General features: G+C 33.9%; 5 protein-coding genes and 2 long non-coding RNA genes across 10 annotated transcripts in view; 3 read left to right on the top strand and 4 right to left on the bottom strand.

Moving 5' to 3' along the window:
• The window catches only part of LOC146926947 (uncharacterized), a 1203-nt gene extending 679 nt beyond the window's left edge, over positions 1–524 (bottom strand). Inside the window, exon 1 of the long non-coding RNA XR_015005557.1 lies at positions 55–524. This is a non-coding gene — a long non-coding RNA (uncharacterized LOC146926947). The remainder of the gene's footprint in view (positions 1–54) is intronic.
• The window catches only part of LOC146926945 (vesicle-associated membrane protein 722-like), an 18323-nt gene extending 16825 nt beyond the window's left edge, over positions 1–1498 (bottom strand). Inside the window, exon 1 of the mRNA XM_085700377.1 lies at positions 1294–1498. Within this exon, the coding sequence (XP_085556503.1) occupies positions 1294–1483 (190 nt within the window). The 5' untranslated portion in view covers positions 1484–1498. The remainder of the gene's footprint in view (positions 1–1293) is intronic.
• Positions 1–21612, top strand: part of LOC146926946 (putative disease resistance protein RGA1) — a 26989-nt gene extending 5377 nt beyond the window's left edge. The window contains exons 2-3 of the mRNA XM_085700376.1: positions 21126–21210; positions 21315–21612. The gene's annotated coding sequence lies outside the window, so the exon portion shown is untranslated. The remainder of the gene's footprint in view (positions 1–21125; positions 21211–21314) is intronic.
• On the bottom strand, positions 2338–4743 carry LOC146926948 (uncharacterized). Of its 2 annotated transcripts, XR_015005553.1 has the most exons (3): positions 4680–4743; positions 3183–4236; positions 2338–2580 (listed from the first exon to the last, which is right to left on the bottom strand). It is a non-coding gene; the product is annotated as an uncharacterized LOC146926948 (long non-coding RNA). The 2 variants fall into 2 exon arrangements; XR_015005552.1 differs by lacking the exon at positions 2338–2580 and having other exon boundaries at positions 2691–4236.
• On the top strand, positions 9071–21612 carry LOC146926949 (putative disease resistance protein RGA1). Of its 3 annotated transcripts, XM_085700369.1 has the most exons (4): positions 9071–9498; positions 9682–12277; positions 12357–12441; positions 12544–12811. In XM_085700369.1, exons 1-2 carry the CDS (start codon positions 9205–9207, stop codon positions 12274–12276), a joined length of 2889 nt encoding a protein of 962 aa, XP_085556495.1. In that variant the 5' UTR covers positions 9071–9204; the 3' UTR covers position 12277; positions 12357–12441; positions 12544–12811. The 3 variants fall into 3 exon arrangements, with proteins under 3 accessions (XP_085556495.1, XP_085556494.1, XP_085556493.1); XM_085700368.1 differs by lacking the exons at positions 12357–12441; positions 12544–12811 and adding exons at positions 21126–21210; positions 21315–21612 and having other exon boundaries at positions 9071–12277; XM_085700367.1 differs by having other exon boundaries at positions 9071–12277.
• Positions 14434–27629, bottom strand: part of LOC146926950 (vesicle-associated membrane protein 722-like) — a 49896-nt gene continuing 36700 nt past the window's right edge. The window contains exon 5 of the mRNA XM_085700379.1: positions 14434–14599. Coding sequence (XP_085556505.1) covers positions 14456–14599 — 144 coding nt within the window. The 3' untranslated portion in view covers positions 14434–14455. The remainder of the gene's footprint in view (positions 14600–27629) is intronic.
• On the top strand, positions 17898–21612 carry LOC146926951 (putative disease resistance protein RGA1). Its single transcript, XM_085700372.1, has 3 exons — positions 17898–21035; positions 21126–21210; positions 21315–21612. Exon 1 carries the CDS (start codon positions 17963–17965, stop codon positions 21032–21034), a length of 3072 nt encoding a protein of 1023 aa, XP_085556498.1. The 5' UTR covers positions 17898–17962; the 3' UTR covers position 21035; positions 21126–21210; positions 21315–21612.

Raw genomic sequence — 27629 nt, forward strand, 5'->3', positions numbered from 1 at the left:
GACAGTCATAGAGGCGTGTGTAAGTATTAATATGTGCAGTAATCAATGCAATACCTTGTCAATATTTTCCATCATAACTCCTTTAACTTCAGAAACTTGAGCTTTCACTTCAGCAAGTTTGCTAACTTCCTCCTGATGTTCCACACAATATTGCATCTGCTCCTTGAACTTTGGTCTAATGCATACACCATAAGCAATTTAAGATAATAAACATAAAAGATCTAATGAGCCAAAAAAATATATATAGATGAACAAATTAAAATCATAAATTTGAAGATAGGGAGGGCAAGTTTTAAAATTATAGCACCATAAGCAATTTAAGAAAGGATGATCACTGCACATTATTTTATTTTAACAAACAAAATTTCAACTTTTTAGACCTTTTTATTAGTGCGCTTGAACTTATGGAAATAATTAGAATTGAAAAAAACAAAATGTAAGATTTGATTTAAACGAAAATATAAATTATCAGTAACTTCTAAAAAATATATAATCTGATTTTATCAATTGAGATTAAAAAAAGCAATTTTCATCTATACATCACAGACAAATTAACTTGAGTTTTTTCACACAAAATCTCCAAAGCATCATTGGATTATTTTATCCTAAAATCATATTTTATTTAAAAAAAGTCTTAAACAAGCTGTCCCTAGCCAACTGTGGACACTTGATTCATTTAAAAAAATAACACAACCATTAAACATTAATTAAATATATAATAACACCAACTAGTAATTGTTCCATGGATTAGCCAAGTTTGGACCATTGACCTTATACATTGCTCAAAATACAATCACGATTAATGCCACCATCCAATAATAGAAGTGGACGGTCCACTTCATCATCACAATTAAAATTGTAACATGATTAATGTCAAATTGACAAAAATAAGAAAAAACAAATATTCTTTCAAAAATAAAAAACAAATATAAATTTAGTTTTGTGACTTGTAAGTAAGTTTTTTTTCTTTCTTTCTGTTTTTGTAAAACCAACATCTACACCAAGTAAATATCTCAGATGTTGCAACAAGAAATTCTTAAACTTATTTTTGGAAGCCTAAGTTAATTATGTTAGATTTTCAGATAATTTTCAAGCACTTATGTACCTTATTTTTTGTTTTGTCTAAAGACGAACGAACAAACATCACATAAAACGTTGATGCCCTAAGTTCGAACTCTATTAAGAATGTTCAGTTTAATAATATCAACATTATCAGCTGAGCAGAGTATTATTCAAAGGAAAATCAGGGATATAAAAACAATGAAACAAGCCAAAATGAAAAAGGACGATTACTGAATCCATTATCGACGAGGAAGCTGAAGGTATGTCCATCACAGTTGTAAGTAAACCTGTTATTAGAAGCAGGAAGTTTTTGAAGACACTGTAAAGCTATGGTGGTGAAGTTTCCTGTGAAGTCGCTGTACTCCGCAAGAATCACTGTGCCACGAGCCACAAAGCTATAGATCAACGATTGTTGTCCCATGAAATCCACTAATCATGAAACATGTTCAACAGAAAAAAGGAGACCAATATAGATGATCTAATGAGTCAAAGAAAAAACATAGATGAACAAATTAAAATCATAAATTTGAAGATAGGGAGGGTAAGTGTTAAAATTATGGCACCTTAAGCAAGGATGATCACTACATATTGTTTTATTTTAACAAACAAAAATTTCACTCTTTAGAACTTTTTATAAGTGAGCTTCAACTTATGGAAATAATTAGAATTGAAAAAAATAAAATGTAAGATTTGATTTAAATGAAAATATTAATTATCAGTGACTTCTAAAAAAGAAATAATCTGATTTTATCAATTGAGATTAAAAAAGCAATTTTCATCATTATATCATAAACAAATTATCTTGAGTTTTTTCACACAAAATCTCCAAATCATCATTAAAAAAAATAACCACCATTATACATTAATTAAAATTATAATAACACCAACTAGTTATTGTTCCATCTATTAGCCAAGTTTGAACCATTGACCTTACTAGACCGTTTACCCGTGCTACCGCACGGGTCATTTACATACAAAACTTTAGTATTTTAGAATTATCAACTACAATATATTTGCCCGATTCATGGGATAATCCTTATAGAAAAAACACCCAGAATTTTCTACATAATTCTACACATGGAGTCAAAAGTTTATATGAGTAGCCCCTGAAATATTTTCTTTTTTTTTTGGTTACGCCCCTGAAATAATTTAGATGAGTAGTCACTCACATTTCTTGTTGGCATATATAACATAATAGTTTTTTTTTTTGTTTTGAGAGAAACATAATAATTGTATACTAAATTGGTAGTACAATAAATCGAGAGGTAGGCAAAATGAGTACAACCGATGTTGTAATATTACAAAGGTGAAATCTACCAACAAACACTCAGAGGTCCAAGATGGTTACAAAACGAAACTGAAAATCACACCTATCATTATGAGCATCTATCACACTATTATTACTCGTAACTTCGTTTAACTGAAAATACACCAGCTGCAAAATTCCAAAGAATTAGAGTAACCAACAGTAAATGTGATTAATTGAAACCAACATTTCTGCTGAACCAACATTCCTTCCTGCAGAATTTTCAATCAAGCTACAAAATATATTCCTACACTTGTGAATTGAAAGAAGCAACCGAAATCTCCGACAACAACGGTCACAAACATAACAACTTCCAACGAAATAAAAGAAAGTGAGAGGTATCAACCATTGCAACAAAAGTTATCTCTACATTTGAAAATTCAAGTTTACATTGAAAAGAAATAAAATACACTTGAGAGATGGTCATCCATTTCAACAAAAGTTGAAGATAAAACTAAACATCTCATTGGCCAAGTTTCCTTTTATATTTGCACACCAAAGAACGTTACACATTACACATGTTCATAAATGGATATCAACATGTGGTTGTGCATAAAACCATCAGCCAAACTGATGGAGCTAGTGTCGTCCAGACAAAACTAATTAGGAAGAGGCCTTGAAACAAATACATGCTCTAGTAGCCAAACACATAATTGAATCTAATATTTATGGAATTTTGTGGTCTCAACATGACCTGATTGCATGTGCGGGTAAATTGGATACAATGTAACAATATATTGCTATTCTTTGAAAATAAAAACAGATCAAACCATTCTCAGTATTAAACAATCCAAATCAAAACAAAAAATTGGACCTTTCATAGGCACAACTTGGTAATAGTTGCATAGCTCCAACGCCATACCAGTTAAGGATAAACCCAAGACATCTCATTACCCTGTTTTGCTGAAAAATATACATAAAAAAACTTATATAATCTTAGAACTCTCATCCCAAAACAACACCAAACTATGTACAGTTAACATTAGAACAATTATAGTTAAACAATGAAACATGTTATCAACAAAAATATGAAATTTAAATGTTCCTGACTTAATTTTATTTACACTATTCAAGTCATGCTTGTAATTCATATACATTGCATTGAAAATCATTACCATCCTTGTAGCCATTCTTTATGTTGAAAACCAGTTTAGCATTTGAAACCACTTCCGTGTATGTTTTTAAATGCATTATAATGTGTTTTTATATGCATCGATCATGTTCCTAAAATGCATAAACTATATGGAAAAAAGAGTATGCACCTTGTGGCATGCATAAATACTGGTCTAGCATTACCGAGGGCCTTCTCTTGGAAGAGGAAATCTGAAGTGCAAGCTTTTTTACACATGCTTAAATCATATGCTCTAATACATTTCTTTGGGGTAAAATATAATTTGCCTTGATATTATTAACATAAACAACACCTTATAGCACCCTTCAAAAGAGAAGCTGCTACTCTTTGCGCAAATATTAACACAGGATTCAATAACTCAACATCAATTTTATACATCATACCGCAACCGCAACATCCAAAATCTACAACTTGCAATTTTGATTCAAATGTGTAATTACCAGTAAATCATTGCAAACACTTGTAGCAGTCTCTGTGGAGTCAAACTCAACAAATCCAAATCCCGTAGAAACATTTCTCCCATTTTCAAATGCTTCTTCACCTATTTTAGAAAGTAGTGAAACAAAAAAAATGAAAAATAGCCAAGTCATCCAAAGGTAAAATGAGTCACCTAGCACTTAAATCCATTAACTTTTACACTCAAAATCCGCCTCTCCTTCATGTGTTCACTGAAATGTTCCCTCAAACCCTCATCTGTTGTCTTGAATTTTAGGTTCTTCACAAACAGGGACCAAGCCTGAAGCATGACATATTAATCAAATGATAGAAGAGCAATAATTATGGATTATTTAGCAATGGTTAATGCACAAAATTTCAAAATAAATATTGACTGAATTGCATAGTAATCTGCGGAGGACAAAAATAGAGTGGTGACAAACAATTTCCCTAAAGGCAAGGACAAAGAATCAACAGTCCAGGGAAACGTCCTTCAAAATTGACAATCAATACAGAAAATGATATATCACTTCAAATAATTCACAATCAGATTCTTGAACTTTTGAATAACTTTAAAAAATACCTAAATTTAGAGACTTGATTAAAAATTAAGGGATCCAATTTAAAATGTTAGTTTAAGGACCTAACAATAAAATTATTCTAAAGTTCAGAGACCGGATTCAAAAGTAAATGGAAGATGAAGGGGGAGAGAGAGAGAGAGAGAGAGAGAGAGAGAGAGAGTACCTAATCGAAAAGAAAAGGAGGAAATTGGAGCTGTTGCCCTTCCGGCGAGCTGCACATGCGACGATGGTCTTACCTACGACAAAAGCTTCAAAACCGGCATCCTCACGGGGGTCGCAGCTTCTCGCCGCTTCACCAAATCATCTTCCTCACGCAAATCCTTCACATGCCGCTTTAGTTCCTCCAAGGCCATCGTCGTTGCTATGGCGGCGGTGATTGTAACGTGATCGCCCCAGCTGATGCCGTGGAAGATGAGGCAATGGAGAGAGTTCCAGAGACAGTAGTGGTGGGAGAATGTTGGAAAGTGGAAGAGAATATTGGTGTGAGTTTATTGAATTAGGAACTGTTTGTACGTTACCCGTGCAGTTGGAAAGACAATATTTATTGGGAATAAATATGGATTTTGTGGAGATCAACATAGATTCATCTAACGGCCACAATGAATTGGAGCCAAAAAGATTAGGGTTAGGGTTGGCACATTTTCTTAACATTGTTATTAGTATTAGAAATAAGTTAGATTAGATTAGATAGATAGATACATTTGCTCAAAATACAATCACGATTAATGCCACCATCCAATAATAGATGTGGACGGTCCACTTCATCATCACAATTAAAATAGTAACATGATTAATCTCAAATTGACAAAAATAGGAAAAACAAATATTCTTTCAAAAAAAAATATAAATTGTATTTTGTGACTTGTAAGTTTTTTTCTTTCTTTCTGTTTTTGTTAAACCAACATCGACACCAACTAGGGATGGCAATGGGTACCCAATAGTACCCTTCCCCATACCCGCGTTTGTAAAAAATACCCGTACCCGAGCCCGTACCCTCGTGGGTAACAACTTTAGTGTCCTTCCCATACCTTATGGGCACCTAAGTGTCCATACCCGTACCCATTACCCCGGGTAATTTACCCGCACTTTAATTATAAAAAGACAATTAAAAACATCACAATTAAAATAAAACTATCATCCAAATTTTTTTAAAGCAACTCATAAAATAGTAAAAATCGTAGTATTTAGCCAAATAGAAAAACATCCAAAATATTCCTCAAAAATTAAAATAAAAACATTCAAAATATATATATGAAAAAGAGAACATCATTTATGATATACATCCCAAAAAGAACATTCTTATTTAATGTATATATTATAATTTTTTTTCTTCATTTTTATTATTTTTTAAAGAAAAAAATAAATTAGAAAAGTGTGTTTCCTTTTTTTTAAAAGAAAAATAAAAATAAAAAATCATGTATCTCGAGTGTATTTGAAATGTCTCAGGCAATTGTTTTTTAAAATAAAATTTAATTACTAAATACTATTCCGGTACGTATCAAAAATGGATACATAACATATACGCAACCCTGTTCCTTGCATTTTTATAGGCTTTAGGTCAAGTTTGAGAAAAAGTTTTCTTACATAACACATCACTAAAAGATAGATCTTACTTGAACGCAACCCAAATAAAGTTTATTTGAACACACTTACAATTAAATATAATTAAAAATAAAATGATTAACATATGTGATTAAATCCTTTTCAAAAAAGGGGTACGTGTGCTCAAATTTTATTATGTGGAGTTGTGCCTAAATGTGTTAACACTTTATATCGAGAATTTTGATATTATTTTTTGGAGCAAGTCTTAATTGATACAAATACAAATGAAAAATGTTTGAAAACATTCACATAAATGGAGAAAAGTAAATGAAAAAGAATTAAGTTACATTATTCGATTATTTTCTTTTTAAATTTTTTCAATTTATATGTGTATCTAACCATTTTTTATGTGTGTTTGTTACTAAGTAAGCATGTCTTTATTTTTTTTCATGAAAACTATATGTGGTCTAATACAGGATAACAAGATGGTGAAGTTGTTCTTTTGGCCATCGATATATTCATTATTTGATATGAACGATTGATTTTTTTTTTTTTTTGCAGTAAATAAACTTCATTCATTCAAAAGCAAAAGTAGTAAAGGTACAATAAAAAATGATATGAATTGGAACAATCCCCATCCATAGTTTGAGAGCAGTACAAGATATCAAGATAGCTAAAAACCCCCTAAGAGTACATATAGTACTTTTAGAAAACCTTAAAGCGGTAACAAACCAAAATACAAATCGTAACAACCAGGTTAAAATCTTCCACATATGGCCAAATGTCGCTTATATGAATGGTTGTTAGTATTTTTGTTGTATGTGTCTTCCCAAAAATGAAAATGACATCTATGATAATTTTATTATATTTTAACTTGTTTTTAAACACCAAACACAAGGTAAATTCACATTTCTTTGATCTAGTGATTTTTTATTTGATTGTTTTATGGGTGTTGAACATGTTTGGCTTATATAATCAGAACCACATTGTTAATGATTTCAAAGTATAAAATCCGAACTTGTTCAGGATGTGCTGAAAACTGTTTTTTAATATAATTTTTCATATTTTTTTTTTATTTATATATATGTGATTTTGATTGTTTCAAATATGGACCACCAAGCAGACCAAATTCGACGTGACAGACCTAGGCGAGAGTGGTTACAACAAATTGAAGTGGAAGGCAGAGTTAGAGAGGTAGGGGCAGCGACCGCAATGGAGATGGCGCAAGACGGTCTTAGATGCATGAGCCCGAGCCCCAGTCCCATGTTGAGGAGGAGGTTTCAGAGCTTGATCACGCTGAGGAGGAGGCAAACATGGAAGTTAGTTGGTGTTAGGGATGGCAATTGGACCTATACCTGACGGGGACCCGCAAAAAATATCCGCAATGGGTAGGGTAAAACCTCGTTTTTATGGGTATGGGCTTGGGTCCGGGTAATTACCCACAAATTTAGATGGGTATGGGTGCGGGTAAGGGCACTATACTACCCAGCCCCGCAACCCGCATATACATATTTATATAATATAATAAAATAGTGCATGCTGAAATAAACATCAAATTGATTTAAATCATTTGTAGCACGTGAGCTTATGAAGGTAAGGATGAAACGATTACCATATTTATTTTTAGGTTTAGGTTTATGCTTAAATAGCTAAATAAATTAAATAATTGTACTCCAAAAATAAATAAATAAATTTACTCCCTCCTGTCCTTAATATAAGAGAATATTCTTTTTTTAGGTTCATTGAATAAATGGTGTATTTAGTTTACATTGTAGTCCAAATACATTAATTATTCAATGAACCTAAAAAAAGATTCTTCTCTTATATTTAGGACCGGAGGGAGTGTATATATATAGGCTGCTAACTTTCACCTACCCAAAAACATTAAGATGCAAGTTAGCAAGCTACACTCACTTACCACATTCAACTATTATATATCACTTAAAATAAAAGGATATTTTTGTCAATTTCAATTTAAAAACACAAGTAACTGACTCCTATTTTTACGCTGCTTGCTATGTGGCCTGTATGTACTCAAAGACACTAACTTTTTTTGGTTTTTTTATCAAATAAGCCACTAAAGGTTTTTTTCCTTTAATAAACTTGTAAAAAAAAAATTAGATTGAAGCTTTTGTGGCAAAAACAAATAAAATATCTACTGAAGTTTTTTTTTTTTTGGTACAAAAGCTTTTTTAATATACATGTACATAATACACTACTATGACTCTGACGTTAAAAAAAATAATACATTAATCATAGTATTAATTAGAAAATGGTGTATTTAATTAAATATTTTGTTGCACCAAAGAACATTTTAAAAATTCAATGTTCACCGCAAAATACGTAACAGATCCGACTATTACGGTGGTATTGTTTTTTGTTCTGAATTTTTTTTTTTGGAAATTGACAGCACTACCCTTTAATTACAAGTTATAAGCAAAAATCAACTTTTTAGATTCATTCATTTGATTATGTATTTGGTCTATAATAACGACCATGTACATCATTAATTGAATGAACCTAAAATGTAGATTTTTGTTTATAATAGTGACCGGAGAGTGTATAAAGGATTTGGATTTCACTGCTATGGCCTGACGACATCTTTTTTGACCAATTCCTTCGAAACAAAAAATCTTTTTTGACCAATTCTACAAAAACAGCGTGTCTATCAATTATTGCTCCTTGAATTATTGCTATTATTGTCTTTTTTTTAGTGCTTATTCTGTTTCATCGTTATTATTTATCAAAATTAAAAATTATAAATGGAAAATGATACTCCCTCTGTTTGATAAACTTTACAGCTACAGCCTACAACGTCACGAGCGTTTGTTTATAGTTCTCCCAATACACAAAGGACAAAACTTACATGCTTTTCTATACCCAATGTTCTCCTATCAAAGTTTTACGCGTGTCACATATCTCAAACTTAACGTTGTACGTTCATTCAAAAGTCAACACCGACGACGAAGCACGCGTATGCCATTCCCATCCTTATTTCTTCCCAAACAATTATTGCTTTAAAAAAAATCAGACTCTTTGTAAACTATATCATATCTCTTTAACTCTTATAACGACACTCTCACAAATTGTACTGTGTGAATTCAATCTTATCAAAAGCTTGTGTTCCTTATCCACTTGTGAGAAAAATGGCTGAAGGTTTTCTGTTCAACATGATTGACAAGCTGATCGGGAAGCTGGGTTCAGTGGTTGTTGAAAGCTGGAACATGAGAGATGATCTTGACAAGCTGGTGGAGAATATGTCTGAGATCAAGGCCGTGGTTTTGGATGCAGAGGAGCAGCAGGGAGCCAACAACCATCAAGTTCAACTCTGGCTGGAAAACCTCAAGGATGCTCTTGATGATGCCGATGACGTGCTTGATGACTTTAACACCGAAGACTTGAGGCGACAAGTGATGACCAATCACAAGAAGGCTAAAAAGGTTCGCATTTTCTTCTCATCATCCAACCAGCTTCTCTTTTCTTACAAAATGGTTCAGAAAATTAGGGAACTTAGTAAGAGAATTGAGGCCCTTAATGTTGGTAAGAGAAGTTTTAATTTTACAAATCGCACTCCTGAGCAACGAGTTTTGAAACAAAGAGAAACTCATTCCTTTATTCGCCAGGAAGAAGTTATTGGAAGAGATGAGGAGAAGAAAGAGTTGATAGAGTTGTTGTTTAACACCGGCAATGAGAAAGAGAATGTTTCAGTTATTTCTATAATTGGAATTGGAGGACTTGGAAAGACTGCGCTCGCTCAACTTGTATACAATGACAAAGAAGTGCAACAACATTTTGAGTTGACAAAATGGGTTTGTGTTTCTGATGATTTTGATGTAAAAGGTATTGCTGCAAAAATCATAGAATCTGAAACTAGTGTTGAGATCGATAAAGTGCAATCGGAACTCCGCAAAAAAGTTGAAGGAAGAAGATATTTGCTTGTCTTGGATGACAATTGGAATGAGGATCGTGATCTTTGGCTTCAATTGATGACACTGTTGAAAGACGGGGCAGAAGGAAGTAAAATAATTATCACCGCAAGAAGTGAGAAGGTTGCCAAGGCAAGTGGTTCATCTTCTATCTTGTTTTTAAAGGGTCTCAGTGAAAAACAATCTTGGACATTATTTAGTCAATTAGCTTTTGAGAATGACAAAGAACTAGAGAATGAGGAATTGGTGTCAATTGGCAAGGAAATTGTGAAAAAGTGTTCAGGGGTTCCTCTCGCCATAAGATGCATTGGAAGCTTAATGTATTCCATGCAGAGGGAGGATTGGTCAACATTCAAGAACAGAGATCTTATGAAAACTGATGAACAAGGTGATAATAAAATTTTACAGCTTATCAAACTAAGTTATGATCATCTACCATTTCATTTGAAAAAGTGCTTTGCTTTTTGTTCATTGTTTCCAAAAGACTATTTAATTAATAAAACAACATTGATTCGACTTTGGATTGCACAAGGGTTTGTTCAATCGACAGATGAAAGTACAAGTTTAGAAGATATTGGTGATAAGTACTTCATGGATTTAGTTCATAAATCTTTCTTTCAAAATATCACCCAAATTTCTTTCATTTACGACTTCATGACTTTCCAAATGCATGATATTGTGCATGATCTGGCAAGTTTTATTTCAAGAAATGACTATCTTTTAGTTAATGAAAAGGGGGAGCATATTGACAAACAAACCCGTCATGTCTCTTTTGACTTTGAATTGGATTCTTCCTGGCAGGTTCCAACTTCTCTTCTCAATGCTTACAAATTAAGGACATTTCTATTACCATTAAAGTGGCGTAATCCATTTAATTATTATTATGATGGTGGTTCAATAGAATTGTCTGCTTGTAATTCAGTCCTATCAAGTTCTAGACGATTTCGTGTGATGAATCTTACCAGCACAATGTCAACAACGATTCCATCTAGTATTGGAAGGATGAAACATCTAAGGTATCTTGACCTTTCTTGTTGTGACATGGTTGAGGAGCTCCCAAGGTCTATCACTGAATTAGTTAACTTGGAGACTCTTTTACTCAATTGGTGTTCTAGCTTGAGAGAGTTGCCCAAAGATCTTTGGAAGTTGGTAAGTCTTAGACATCTTGAGTTGTATGGTTGTCATCACTTAACTTCTATGCCAATTGGAATAGGAAAGATGACTAATCTTCAAACACTGACACACTTTGTGTTAGATACGACTTCTAAAGACAGTGCTAAAACTAGTGAGCTAGGAGGATTACATAATTTGAGGGGACAACTCGAGATAAAACGCTTGGAACATTTGAGGCATTGTCCAGCAGAAGCTAAGCATATGAATTTAATAGGGAAGTCACATCTTGATCGGTTAACATTGAGATGGAATGAACAGACTGTTGGTGATGGCAATGAGTTTGAAAAGGATGATATAATTCTACATGACATTTTGCACTCGAATATCAAGGATTTAGAAATAAATGGATTTGGTGGTGTGACACTTTCTAGTTCGGCCAATGTATTAACAAATTTGGTTAAATTGAACTTATCCTTTTGTTCACAATTGCAATTTTTGGAACTCTCACTGTTGCATCTCGAACACCTCTGCATGTATGATTTGCCTCGCCTGGAGTACATAGTCAATGATAACAATAGTGATAACTCATCATCATTTTGTGCGTCACTCACATATATACGTCTTTCTCATTTAAGAAATCTTACAGGATGGTGTAACTGTAGCGAAGAAGAAATCTCAAGGGGCTGTTGTCATCAGTTTCAGAGTCTTGACATCTTATGGATTGAAGATTGTCATAATCTAGTTTCAATTCCACAACACAAACATGTCAGGGTTGTAACTCTTAGAAATGTCACAGAGCAGATATTACAACAAGCAGTCAATCATTCCAAACTAGAGCGTCTTGAGATAAAATCCATACTCAATTTGAAATCTCTCAGTGGAGTCTTTCAACATCTAGGTACACTCTGTGAATTGCGTATCAAATATTGCGAGGAGTTTGATCCGTGCAATGATGAAGATGGTTGTTACAGCATGAAATGGAAAGAACTGGTGAACCTCAAAGTGTTGAAATTCAAACAAATTCCAAAAATGAAATATTTACCTGAGGGGCTTCAACACATTACCACTTTACAAACTCTAAGAATCAGAAATTGTGAGAATCTTACATCTATACCTGAATGGGTAAAATCACTGCAAGTATTTGATATTAGACACTGCCCGAAGGTGAAAGATCAATAAGGTAAATAAATTGTTTTGAATATATTAATACTATGATTACTAGCTAGCTTTTGACACTTGTTTTGTCATTTATTTCTTAGGCTGCTGAGTTGTCCTTTTTTCAAGAATGATAGAAGGATTGTAACTAACTACTAAAGTCAAAGCCCATACACAAACATAATCTGTGTAAGTTCTCTTAAATTTCTCCTATTTGTTTTATAATTATAAAGTTTTTTATGTTGTTGTTCATCATCCATAATAATCTACTTTGTTCATTTTTGTTGGCAGATTGAAACTTATGTTGATTGCGAGTCCCATTTCAAGCGTGTTTCTAATGAACCAGAACCTGTCTTTACATTTTACTTTGTCTATAGTTTGTTAAAATAGTTTGGGATTTTTAAGATGATTATTTGTGATATTGTACTCTTTTTCTGTTTCACATATTTTACTTGTTTAATTTACTTAAAAGGATTCATAATTGTTTCTGATAAATGGTGAATCACCAATTTTGTTTATGAAAGTTTAAGCTTTGATAGTTCGAGGTTACAAGACGAAACACTGTGTATGTTCAGTTATGCGTCGACAATAGTTGAATTTTAGTGGATTGATTATGATTAAAATTGAACTCAAGGTAAAGTGATTGTGTTTGGACATAATCATGTAAAAATGATTTGTACAATAAATATAAGTGTTAGATTCAATTTTAGACGCAATTCTAAATGCAAAATCAATTCTACATATTGGTTCATTTAAAAGTTGTGCTAAGTTGTATCTGTTTTGTGAATTCTTTTAATTTAATTACATATTGCTAGTAGACAGGTCGGTCACATTAACTTGGTTTGTCAAGTTGTTGTTGTTGTTGTTGTTGTGGATTTCATCACTAATGCTGCTGATTATCCATTAGGTTTTATGCAATGGTCTTTTGTGTAGTTTATACAATGTATTCAAAATATATTTGGGGAAGAATTTGAGGGTTTAAGTTCTATAACTTTCTATTATAACAAATCAGTTTTTTCTTTCTCTTTATGTGTCTAAATTGTTGTCTCTTTCAATTGGGGATTGTGTTTGTTCGAAATATCTTAGTAGGTTGTGTATAATGTATAATAATTTGAGAGAAAATTTAGGAAGCTCTGGACTTTAGGAAGTAAAAAAAGCATTTTGAAACATGATAAGTCGTAGTAATTGGCCATTCTTTATCAAGGAAATTTTCAGTTGAGGAAAGGTCACAGGCCAATAACAAATCAGTTTTTTCTTTCTCTTTATGTGTCTAAATTGTTGTCTCTTTCAATTGGGGATTGTGTTTGTTTGAAATATCTTAGTAGGTTGTGTATAATGTATAATAATTTGAGAGAAAATTTAGGAAGTTCTGGACTTTAGGAAGTAAAAAAAGCATTTTGAAACATGATAAGTCGTAGTAATTGGCCATTCTTTATCAAGGAAATTTTCAGTTGAGGAAAGGTCACAGGCCAACTATGTATTGTGATGTATTTTATCAGCAGAAAACAGTTACGCTATTATTTTTTTGACTCTATTGGTTTCTCGCGCGCCTTTTTTTTTTCTTTTCAAAATATCCTTTGTTTTAATTGTATAATCAGAACCACATTTCAGATTATATAATCCGAACTTTTCCAAAGTTGAGCAAACTACTTAAAATGATTTCATGTTTTCGCGGATTTAACAAATTTTCATTATATGAAATAATATAAAAGATAATGAACTTACAATTATATCAAAAAACCATTATGTAAGTTGTTAATGATATGTCGGTAGGACTTCATGTCTTTTATTTTTCATTATATAAAACAATCATCAAGTTTAAGACTTTCATCTTTTTCAATCTCGACTCCATGTCCAACCTTCTTGTCATCAACAACCTTCTCTTTAGATAAGGTTTCGAACAAATACAAATCTTCATCCCCTGCTACCTTATAACCTACGGCATATACCCACCCACTTCGACTAATCTAGTAGGTTGCTTGCTTCCTCCTAGGACCTGAAGTACACATCCTAACCCGGTGGATTCAAACCAATTCGTACCATATGGTGGCTATCATTCTTTTGACTCTTCATTTTATTCATTTTGGTTGAACCACATTTTATTAATGTCATATGAATCAAATCAGAAAGTTCATTGTATGAGAATATTATATATTACAAAACAATCCAATATATAGTGACAATTGTAGAAAATTTAGAATAGTTAACAACTGAAGCCATGGCACACAGAAAGAACAATAATGAGAATCAATGCCATTATGATAGCAAGGACTATGAGCTTGATCTTCATGTTTTGATACCACATCTTTCTCCTCAACTGGGTTCCCTGCCGCCTGAAATCTTGTGCCTGCACAGCCATACCATTTCAATTGACAGTTCCTTCCGGACATATGAAGGGCAGTTAAACCATTTCCATCAATGTTAGGGAGTTTATCAAGTTTCTAAAACTCCTCAAACTCTTTCAAAATGCCCTTGATCACGCGTTTGATTATTTCTAATTTGGTTGGAACTTCCTGCAAGGCAGCCTCCTTAACTAGCTCTTTTTTCTAAATTAAATCCTTCTACAATCATTTGTCAAAACTATCCACTTTCTTTCTCATTTGTCCAAATTATTTCTAATTTGGTTGGAACTCTGCATCGTAACATTCATGTCTTTAATGTATCTCCAATCCTTCTACTTGAGTCCAACCTTGTCAAGTAAGAGCAATTGGCAGTTCAAACAAAATTGTTGGACTCTAGAACTAAAAACATAGGTTTCTTGATTTATTACTAACAGAATCTAGGTAAACTAACAAAGAGGGTTTCCCCCAAACAAGGAGTGTTTTGCTTCCACAAAGTTGACAAAAAAAACCTACATGATAAACAATGAATATAAGAAAAAACTCTACAGAACTTGTACTTTCAATATATCCGAGCACTCTATATTATAAAAAACAGAACTTGTATTTTGTTTTGAACTCTAAAAGGTAAAGAACTCAGAAACCTGAAAACCTCAATTCTTACATTTTTGATGCTCTTGCAATATGACTTCTATGTAGTGTTGCCCAAGGTACACACTCAGAACCTATCTCCATCTGGCTGAAATCAAAACAATGTTACAAAGAGATTAAGGGCTTATTCGATATATTTTTTTCTTCTTAAACATAATTTTTCTTGATGTTTGTGAGCATTGTACTTGTCGAACCACACTCTTGCCGTTCTGTCAAGCTTGATTGACCATGGATATTGGTAGTTCTGAGCAGCTCCACCAACTTGTGAAGACGACCTCTGCATTCTCACTGGCCTAAGAACATTTCTCCTTCGACTGAAATTCTTCGCCGACTCAGTTGCCTCTCAAATGAATCTGGCCTATGTTTTGGTGCACTTTGTGATCTAACTTTAGCCCTTGATGATTCTGTATTAGCCATGTAACTTGGATACAAAGGGTAGTCATAGGACATTTGTTCTGCATAAGATGGCCTAGGGAAAGCAAAAGGGTGATTTGATTCATCTGTTTTTGATATAGCAGAATAGCATTGAGGACTGCTTTGAGATGTACTAATACAATCTTCAAAATGGCCATTGCATTCTTTTCCACTCAATTCTGTTAAAGCTGATGGAGCTGGTGATACTTTTTAGTTTTCTTCTTTTGAGTAGGAAACATTTGTGGAATATCTATTTTAAGATTGTTCATAATATTGTCCATTTCCTATATGCACAAACCGCATTTCATTTCATGACTAGAACTACTTCATTTTTTTTTTGTTGTTATTATCTTCTTTTTTTTGTTGATAAGGGCACAAGAAAGCAATAAAAGGCAGGAGTGGGTCTGAACCCTAAACAAAAGAGAACACATCTGCCAATGGAGGTACAAAGACCACTTCCACCAATGGCTACCACTAAAGACTAGCTATACAACACTAGCTATGTCACTAACAGGAACTTCTAAGCATAGAAATCAAACCAGTCCGGCAGCAATAGTAGTTAAAAAGAAAAAGAAAAAAAAAAACCAAGTATCAAAAGAATACAATCTATCCTACTAAGATAGATTCAGCAACCATCTAAAATAACAGAAGTTGAACCCAAATAAGAACAACAACTGCAAGATATGGAACTTTCAACAATACAGTCACATATATTTGGGATTGCTTTTGATCACACCCTTTTTAGAACGTGTTTGTATGTGCTCACTACTAGTGGTTTGGACGCCTTTATCACTGAGCTTATTAGCATGTTTCTTATTATATTTTTTCTGCCTTCTTGACATAAAATGAGTGAATATACTTCCCTCTTCAAGTTCTCCTTCAAGGTTCGTCTCTTGCTCATCATCACTCATATCAGGCTCATCATCAACCAACTCTCCCCACGGAGTTTTTAATATACTTACACTCTGCATTGCATCAATAGTAGCTCTGCTTGCATCTTTGGAGGCTGGTTGAGTAATAGGCATTTCAAAAGCTGTGTTATTATCGATTCTCTGAGACTCTGGTCTATCCTTGTGTTCTTTCAATATCAGCAACGTTTTCAACATCCGTAGAGATTCCAACTAGAGTCATAACCTTGTCTAGAGCTGTACCCTCAACTATAGGAACCAAATTATGAGAATTCAACCCCTCCTTAGATATCAGAGGGCTAGAAGCCGCTACAGACAGAGCATGACCATTATATTGGAAGTGGTTGGATCATTGGCTATAGTCACAAGATTATGTTGAATCAAATTCTCAACATTTGATTTGCATCTGTTTTCCGCACTATCCACAGATAAATTCTCCTCGCCTCGAATACTTTGATCAGCTATTGTTTTAGTAAGAGCCACAGATTCCTCTGCAACATTGTTTCCTGCACGCTGCAAGTTCTGAAGTTCAAGCGCTTGGCCCTTCTCTTTATCAGAGGCATCAACAGTTTCTAAGACACCCTTCTGTTCAAATACTTTAGAAATTAATTCTGAATCTAATTATTGATCTTCCAAGTTAATCACAACATGATTAACATCATTGACAAGGCTAACATCAGTTTCCTTGGCAGTAACATCTAGCACAGGATGACTAGATTTCTTTTTAGTGATAGCATTGGAAAAAGCCTTCGTCAAATTCTTTTGGACAATTGGATTGCTATTAACTAACTTATGCAATTTTGTATTGAGTGTCCAATTGATCGACAATTATTACAGAAGTTAGGATGCTTTTCATAGACAATTGCCACTTTGAATGCACGGCCATCTCTTTTGAAAGGAGAAGACACCCTTAAAAAAAAAATTTACTGATTGCTAAGCATTATTTGAAGGGTGTGTTTGTTTCATCTTAAAAAAAAAAATAGTGTAAAATTTTTTTAGAGATTTTTTCTATAGACTTTAGAAAAAATTCTGAAATATCTCCGTTTATTTACTATCCATAAAATAATTATTCTTAAAATCCTAATCAAACAATAAAAAATGGAAAAAGTAATTATTTAAGAGAAAATGATTTTTGCATAGGTCTCACATCTTATCTTTGTTTTATGGGGAAAAGTCATATCCTTTGTTAATGCATGGTTGTTGTGAATTTGTGACCCACAATATGTTATCCAGTTCAAGAATACGTATGGTTCTCAAAAAAAAAATTGCCAAAATAATTATTCTGGCCTGATGACATCTTTATAAACTATATCATATATCTTATAAGGACACTATCCCCTCTAAAAAACTTGTACCGTGTAAATTCAGTCCTTCATACCCTATCCACTTGTGAGAAAAATGGCTGAAGGTCTTTTGTTTAACATGATTGAGAAGCTGATCGGGAAGCTGGGCTCCACGGTTGTTGAAGGCTGGAACATGAGAAATGATCTTGACAAGCTGGTGGATAATATGTCTGAGATCAAGGCTGTGGTTTTGGATGCAGAGGAGCAGCAAGGAACCAACAACCATCAAGTTCAACTCTGGCTGGAAAAGCTCAAAGATGCTCTTGATGATGCCGATGACTTGCTCGATGACTTCAACACCGAAGACTTGAGGCGACAAGTGATGACCAGTAACAAGAAGGCTAAAAAATTTCACATCTTCTTCTCATCATCCAACCAGCTTCTCTTTTCTTTCAAAATGGTTCAGAAAATTAAGGAACTTTGTAAGAGAATTGAGGCCCTTAATGTTGATAAGAGAATTTTTAATTTCACAAATCGCACACCTGAGCAACGAGTTTTGAAACAAAGAGAGACTCACTCCTTTATTCGCGAGGAAGAAGTTATTGGAAGAGATGAGGAGAAGAAAGAGTTGATAGAATTGTTGTTTAACACCGACAACAATGTGAAAGAGAATGTTTCAGTTATTTCTATAATTGGAATTGGAGGACTTGGAAAGACTGCGCTTGCTCAACTTGTATACAATGACACAAAAGTGCAACAACATTTTGAGTTGAAAAAATGGGTTTGTGTTTCTGATGATTTTGATGTAAAATGTATTGCTTCAAAGATCATAGAATCTAAAACTAATGTTGAGCTGGATAAAGTGCAATTGGAACTCCGTGAAAAAGTTGAAGGAAAAAGATATTTGCTTGTCTTGGATGACAATTGGAATGAGGATCGTGATCTTTGGCTTCAATTGATGACACTGCTGAAAGGCGGAGCAAAAGGAAGTAAAATAATTATCACCACAAGAAGTGAGAAGGTTGCCAAGGCAAGTACATCTTCTAGCCTCAATTTAACGGGTCTTGATGAAAAACAATTTTGGAGATTATTTTGTCGATTAGCTTTTGAGAATGACAACAAACTAAAGAATGAGGAATTGGTGTCAATTGGCAAGGAAATTGTGAAAAAATGTTCAGGGGTTCCTCTCGCCATCAGAAGTATTGGAAGCTTAATGTATTCCATGCAGAAGGAGGATTGGTCAACATTCAAGAACAAAGATCTTATGAAGATTGATGAACAAGGTGATAATAAAATTTTACAGCTTATCAAACTAAGTTATGATCATCTACCATTTCATTTGAAAAAGTGCTTTGCTTTTTGTTCATTGTTTCCAAAAGACTATTTAATTTCTAAAACAAGATTGATTCGACTTTGGATTGCACAAGGGTTTGTTCAGTCATCAGATGAAAGTACAAGTTTAGAAGATATTGGTAATAAGTACTTCATGGATTTAGTTCATAAATCTTTCTTTCAAAATATCACTGAAGATAACTACTTTCATGGCAGTGTGAGCTGCCAAATGCATGATATTGTGCATGATCTGGCAAGTTCAATTTCAGAAAATGACTATCTTTTAGTCAATAAAAAGCAAAAGCAGATTGACAAACAACTTCGTCATGTCTCTTTTGACTTTGAATTGGATTCTTCCTGGCAAGTTCCAACTTCTCTTCTCAATGCTCACAAATTAAGGACCTTTCTATTACCACAACATTTAAATCCAAGGAGTTATTATTTCTTTGTAGGTTCAATAGAATTGTCTGCTTGTAATTCCATCCTGTCAAGTTCTAAACGATTCCGTGTTCTGAATCTTAACTGCATAAATTCAAGGAAGATTCCATCTAGAATTGGAAGGATGAAACATCTAAGGTATCTTGACCTTTCTTGTTGTGATATGGTTGAGGAGCTCCCAAGGTCTATAACTGAATTAGTTAACTTGGAGACTCTTTTACTCAATGGTTGTTCTAAATTGAGAGAGTTGCCCAAAGATCTTTGGAAGTTGGTAAGTCTTCGACATCTTGAGTTGGATTATTGTAATAACTTAACTTCTATGCCACTTGGAATAGGAAAGATGACTAATCTTCAAACACTGACACAGTTTGTGTTAGATACAACTTCTAAAGATAGTGCTAAAGGTAGTGAGCTAGGAGGATTACATAATTTGAGGGGACGACTCATGATAAAGGGCTTGGAACATTTGAGGCATTGTCCAACAGAAGCTAAGCATATGAATTTAATAGGGAAGTCACATCTTGATTGGTTATTATTGAAATGGAATGAACAGACTGTTGGTGATGGCAATGAGTTTGAAAAGGATGATATAATTCTACATGACATACTTCTGCACTCCAATATCAAGGCCTTGGAAATAAGTGGATTCGGTGGTGTGAAATTGTCTAATTCAGCCAATTTAATTACAAATTTGGTGGAATTGAAATTATACAATTGCGAAAGATTGCAATATTTCAAACTCTCACTGTTGCATGTCAAATGCCTTTACATGGAAAATTTGCCTCAACTAGAGTACATTGTTAATGATAACAATAGTGATAACTCATCATCATTTTGTGCGTCACTTACATATATACATCTTGATATGTTAACAAATCTAAAAGGATGGTGTAACTGTAGCGAAGAAGAAATCTCAAGGGGTTGTTGTCATCAGTTTCAGAGTCTTGAATACTTATGGATTTCTGATTGTCGTAATCTAGTTTCAATTCCACAACACAAATATATCAGGAAAATACTTCTTTTAAATGTCTCAGAGAAGATATTACAGCAAGCAGTCAATCATTCCAAAGTAGAGTATCTTGAGATAGAATCCATGCTCAATTTGAAATCTCTCAGTGGAGTCTTTCAACATCTAAGTACACTGTCTGAATTGCGTATCGACAATTGCGAGGAGTTTGATCCGTGCAATGATGAAGATGGTTGTTACAGCATGAAATGGAAAGAACTCACGAACCTCAAAGTGTTGGACTTCATAAAAATCCCAAAAATGAAATATTTGCGGGAGGGGCTTCAACATATTACCACTTTACAGACTCTAAGAATCAGAAATTGTGAGAATCTTACATGTATACCTGAATGGGTAAAATCACTGCAAGTATTTGAAATCAAAGATTGCCCGAAGGTAAAAGATCAATAAGGTAAATAATAATATGTTTTGAATATATTAATACTATCATATCAAGACTTATTTTTAGCTTTTGACACTTGTTTTGTCATTTATTTCTTAGGCTGCTGAGTTGTCCTTTTTTCAAGAATGATAGAAGGATTGTAACTAACTACTCAAGTCAAAGCCCCTACACAAACATAATCAGTGTAAGTTCTCTTAAATTTCTCATATTTGTTTTATAGTTATAAAGTATTTTTTATGTTGTTGTTCATCATCCATAATAATCTACGATGTTCATTTTTGTTGGCAGATTGAAACTTATGCTGATTGCAAGTCTCATTTCAAGCGTGTTTCTCAGAACCAGAACAACGTGTCTTTACATTTTACTAAGTATATAGTTTGTTAAAATAATTTGGGATTTTTAAGATGATTGATTGTAATATTGTATTGTTCAGCTCTTTTTTTTTTTTTGTGTGTTTCAGATATTATAATTGTTTAGTTCAACTCTTTTTTTTTTTTTGTGTTTCAGATATTATAATTGTTTAATTTACTTATAGGATTCATAAATGTTTGGGTGAAATGGTGAATCACCAATTTTGTTCATGAAAGTTTAGAGGAATTTTAATTTTAATTTGTTAATTAAAATGATACTGATGACCGTTTTGTAACCGAGAAGATTTGATCACTCGAGGTTAGAAGATGAAACTTTGTGTATGTTCAGTTATGCGCTGACAACAGTTGAGTTTTAGTGGATTGATTATGATTAAAAGTGAATTGAAGGCAAAGTGATTGTGTTTGGACATAATCATCTAAAAATGATTTGCACACTAAATACGCGTGTTAAATTCAATTTTAGACTCAATTCTGGATGCAAAATCAATTCTACATATTGATCCATAAGTTGTGCTAAGTTGTATCTGTTTTGTGAATTCTTTTAATTTAATTACATATTGCTAGAAGGTAGGTCGGTCACATTAATTTGGTTTGTCTAGTTGTTGTTGATTGTCCATTAAGTTTTAGAATGAGTTTTCTTGTCTTTTGTGCAGTTTATACAATGTATTCAAAATCCTTAAATTTGGCTGCAAGTTGTATTTGGGAAAGAATTTGAGGGTTTAAGTTCTATAACAAATCAGTTGTTTCTTTCTCTTTATGTGTCTATATTGTTGTCTCTTTCAATTGGCTCTTAGATAACGGTGATTGTGTTTGTTGGGAATATCTTAGAGGTTGTGTATAATGTATAATTAATTTGAGAGAAAAATAGGAAGTTCTGGACTTTAGGAAGTAAATAAAAGCATTTTGAAACAAAATAACATGTAGTAGTTGGTCATTCTTTATGAAGGAAATTTTCAGTTTAGCAAGGGCCAATTATGTATTGCGATGTATTTTATCAGCGGAAAACAGTTAGGCTATTACTTTTTTCACTCTATTGGTTTTTCACGCGTCTTATTTTTTTTTTCTTTTCAAAATAATATAATTTAATCTGATTGTATAATCAGAACCATATTTCGGATTCATGTCTTCGTGGATTTAACAAATTTTCATTAAATAATATAATATAAAAGATAATGAACTTACAATTATATCAAAAAACTATTATGTAGTTGTCAATGATATGTCAGTAGGATTCCATGTCTTTTATTTTTCATTATATAAAACAATTATCAAGTCCAAGACTTTCATCTTTTTCAATCTTGACTCTATGTCCAACATTTTTGTCATCAACAACCTTCTCACTCTAGATAAGGTTTTCAAAAAATACAAATCTTCATCGGTTGGAACAAAATGTGTTTAACAATGAACCTTAGAAAGTTTTGATGATAACAAGGTATTAAAAATTGTAAATTGGACTAGCTAATATTTGTTCAAGTATACAGGACCACAGTTAAAAAGTTACATCATTAATTGGTTCTGAATGAGCAAATAAAGAGCAAAAGAAAATGAAGCTTAGACGCTTCTGAAGGCAATACGCTCCTGAAGACGGAAAGCGCTCCTGAAGTCAAGCTGCTCCTGAAGAAAGTAAAGCGCTCCTGAAGTCAAGCTGCTCCTGAAGAGAGTAAAGCGTGTTGGAACAAAATGTGTTTAACAATGAACCTTAAAGAGTTTTGATGATAACAAGGTATTAAAAATTGTAAATTGGACTAGCTAATATTTGTTCAAGTGTACAGGACCACAGTTAAAAAAGTTACATCATTAATTGGTTCTGAATGAGCAAATAAAGAGCAAAAGAAAATGAAGCTTAGATGATTCTGAAGGCAATACGCTCCTGAAAGTAAAAGCGCTCCTGAAGTCAAGCTGCTCCTGAAGATAGTAAAAGCGCTCCTGAAGAATAGTGCTCCTGAAGACAAGAGGTCTAGAAGCCACATTATCAGAAGCTGTATCATCAGAAGCTGCACCATCAGAAGCTGAAGAAGCTGCACCATCAGAAGCTGCAGAAGCTGCTTCTTCAGAAGCTGCATCATCAGAAGCTGCCTCATCAGAAGTCATTTCACCAGAAGCTGAAGATCAACTGGATTTGCAGAAGATTCAAAGATTGAAGAATCTACATTGCAAAAGCTGTCTATTGGATTCGAAAACACAGCAGAAAATTAGTGGAACATTGCAACGGTCATTTCAAAGGTGTTTGAAGGCATGTGCTTGCAATTTGGACGAAAGCGTTGACATTGTACTTTGTACGAATTGTACAACCACGTTCTCCACTACTCTGTTTTGTGTCCACGCTACAAGACAAGAAAACAGCTCCAGAATACGGTTTCGCCTGCATATATGTTCCTTTGGATAAGGAATGGATTTCAAATTGGTTCTTCATAGGACAACAACCAAATCAGGCAAAAGATCATTGGTGAAAGATCAAGCTTCAACAACGACTCTTTGGTATGCTGGCAATTTCACAACGTCTCTTTCACACCTCTATATAAAGGAGTGAAGACCTAGAGAATTGGCAGCAAGAAGGTCAAAGAAGCTAAAGCTCTCATGCTTGTACATCAGTACGAGTTATTCAAGATGAAGGATGATGAAACTATTGAGGAGATGTACTGAAGGTTTCAAACCTTAGTCTCTGGGCTACAAATTCTAAAGAAGAGCTATGTTGCTTCTGACCATGTGAGCAAGATACTCAGAAGCTTGCCTGCAAGATGGAGACCAAAGGTGACTGCCATTGAGGAGGCTAAAGATTTAAACACTTTAAGTGTCGAAGATCTTGTTAGTTCTCTCAAAGTTCATGAGTTAAGTCTTAATGAACATGAGTCTACTAAGAAGAGTAAATCAATAGCTCTTCCATCCAAAGGCAAGTCATCAAAAGCTCTCAAAGTGGTTGAATCTGAAGAAGAAGAACAATCTAGTTCAGATTCTGAACCAGATGCTGCTGAGATGGCCATGCTCTCCAACAGACTTCAGTATCTGGCCAAGAAGAACAGAAAGTTTCTCGCCAGAAGGGGTAACTCCAGAAGCTCAAGGAAAGAAGATCAGAAGGGATGCTTCAACTGTAAGAAGCCTGGACATTTCATTGTTGAATGCCCTGATCTTCAAAGAGAAAAGTCAAAGGACAAGTCAAAGAGGTCTACATTCAAACCAAGCAAATTCAAGAAGCAGATCAAGCAAAGTTTAATGGCAACCTGGGATGATTTGGGAAGTGAATATGGATCTGACAAAGAGGAAGCTGATGAAGATGCAAAGGTAGTTCTTGGGCTGGTAGCAACAACAACTTCAGAAGCTGGATCAGATTCAGACTCAGAAGATGAAAACGAGGTATATTCCAAAATTCCCAGAGATGAACTTGTTGAGTCACTTAAAGAACTTCTTACACATTTTGAAGTAAGAACCAATGAGTTGAAGGATTTAAAAGAAAAATATGTTGATTTGGTGAAACAGCAAAAATCAACTCTATTGGATCTGAAAGCTTCTGAACAAGGACTTAGGGGCTTTGACTTCATGTGTAAAACGTATGAAGATCAGCTCAGGTTCTTATGTCAGAAGCTACAAGAAAAGTGTAATGAAAAACCTTTAAGTAACCATGAAATTGCTCTTGAAGATTTTATTATATCTGGCATTGACAGAAGCAGAGTGGCTTCTATGATTTATAGAATTTACAAGAACAATGGCAAAGGAATTGGTTTTCCAGAAGTGAAACTTGAGAAAACCAATCTAAAATCTTGTTGTGAATGCATCAAGGAAGGTCTGAAAACCTTCTTTGTACCTGAAGGTGCTGAGTTGGAAACTGCTGTTCAATCAGAACCTGAAGCTTCTAGTTCTAAGGCTAAGATTACTTCAAAGCCAAAGAACTCTAAGTCAAAGGCTATGATCAAATCTGATTCCAAGACTTCAAAGATCAGGATCCTGAAAAGATCAGAACCTGTACCTCAGAGTCTGGTGAAACCAAAATCTGAGGTTCTGAAGTCTAAGTTTCAGAAGAAGACAGTTACTGCTTCTGAAGTACCAAAACCAAAGGTAATGGTTAATCAGAAGCAACCCAACTCACATCACAAGGTACAATGAGTGAAGAGTAAAGCCTTAAGTACTAACCTTTCAGGACCCATAGGACAATGGGTACCTAAATCTGAAAATGTCAATGATGCAGGTATGTCTAAGAGCAGCACCAAAGCAAAAATCATGGTACCTAGACAGCGGTTGCTCAAGACACATGACAGGAGAAAAGTCCAGCTTCCTCAGCCTAACAATGAAGGAAGGAGGAAGTGTGAAATTTGGAGGCAACCAAACTGGCAAGATCATAGGTACATGAACTATTGGTAATTCCTCTACCTCAATTAATAATGTATGGTTGATAGATGGTCTTGAACATAACCTTTTGAGCATTAGTCAATTTTGTGATAATGGTTATGATGTGCTTTTTGAGAAAACCAACTGTACAGTAATCAACAAGGAAGAAAAATCCATTGTGTTCAAGGGAAAGAGAGTTGATAATGTCTATAAAATCAATTTTTCTGAACTGGCTGATCAGAAGGTGATTTGCCTTCTATCAATAAATGATAAGAAATGGATGTGGCACAGAAGGTTGGGACATGTTAACTGGAGGTTAATCTCTAAGCTTAGTAAGTTACAACTTGTCAAAGGGCTACCAGACATTGACTATCATTCAGATGCACTCTGTGGTGCATGTCAGAGAGGGAAAATTGTGAAATCATCCTTTAAAACCAAAGACATTGTCTCAACCTCTAGACCCTTGGAACTACTTCATATTGACCTATTTGGACCAATTAGTACTGCATCCTTATATGGAAGTAGATATGGATTAGTCATTGTTGATGATTATAGCAGATGGACTTTGGTGAAATTCATAAAGAGTAAAGATGTTGCTTGTGATGTATTCAGTAGTTTCTGCACTCAAATTCAATCTGAAAAAGAATCAAAAATTTTGAAAGTCAGAAGTGATCATGGTGGAGAATTTGAAAATGAGCCATTTGAAGCTTTTTGTGAAAAACATGGAATTTTCCATGAATTCTCTTCTCCTAGAACTCCACAACAAAATGGGTTGTAGAGAGAAAGAATAGAACTTTACAAGAAATGGCCAGAACCATGATCCATGAAAACAATTTACAAAAACATTTTTGGGCAGAAGCAGTGAATACAACATGTTATGTCCAGAACAGGATCTATATTAGACCTATTTTGGAGAAAACAGCATATGAACTCTTTAAAGGAAGGAAACCCAATATCTCTTACTGATGACATCCTGTCATTACGTAATATTAGGGACTTATTGTGACATTTTGATAGAGTTCTCATGCAATTTATACTGTTCTGGAGTGCAAAAAGCTTAAAATTTGAAGTCTGTTCGAAGGAAATCGCGACACGCCAATTTCAAGCCGTGCTGCGATTTTTGAAGCAAAATTACATCCTCCCTGTTTGAGGGAAATCGCGGCACGCCATAATACAAGGCGCGGCGCGATTTTGACGGGTCAGGCCCATGACTTCTATAAATACTGCACTCAATTTGAAGAACAAGGGTTACGATTTTGGAGAGCAAAGTGCGATTTTGAGACATCGGAGACGGCTAGAAGGGCGATTTCTTCAACCTTTTACCAATTCATGTATGTTTTATTTCAATCATTGATTATGCTATTTGTAAACTCGATTATGAGTAGCTAAATCTCTTAGAGATTAGATCCGAGATGAATCTTTGTAACCCTAATTGACACATGTTGCTGTGAAACTCTATTTTGTTTATGAATTCAATTCTAGTTTATTCAATTCAATTGTTCTTAATGCTTTTTATATCTTGATCACATATAACTTGATTTCGTGAGAATGAATGACCACTGACCATGGCTTTCAACTTAGACCTAATTGAATTGTTCTAATAAACAGGGTTAGTCTAGGAATAGATAATCGTTTGTTAGTGATAATAGGTTAACGTTCGGTAAAACCTTCAAGAATTATTAGACCACCTAAGGAATTAGGGGCTGTAGTTTAAGAAGAGGGTCCTAACTCAAGGGATTGATTAGGGCTATTTTGTTAATCATCGTAAATTAGAAGAGGATTCATAACAAATAGGTGCAGTAGACCAATTAGGGGAACTTAGAGGATTCGACGGATCTGATCTCATCTTTCTCTCTTATTTTCTAACCAAATCTTTATTTTATGTTTATTTACTTTTTACGCAAATCAAATC

This window comes from Medicago sativa, chromosome 4 (assembly GCF_051527215.1).
Source record: "Medicago sativa cultivar Bolivia chromosome 4, Bolivia_mono, whole genome shotgun sequence".
In the NCBI taxonomy this organism is placed as follows: Eukaryota; Viridiplantae; Streptophyta; class Magnoliopsida; order Fabales; family Fabaceae; genus Medicago; species Medicago sativa.

What these genes read in the sequence shown, in the direction of transcription:
- LOC146926949 (XM_085700368.1), top strand. Translation starts at nt 9,205, where the DNA reads ATGGCTGAAGGTTTTCTGTTCAACATGATTGACAAGCTGATCGGGAAG.
- LOC146926951 (XM_085700372.1), top strand. Translation starts at nt 17,963, where the DNA reads ATGGCTGAAGGTCTTTTGTTTAACATGATTGAGAAGCTGATCGGGAAG.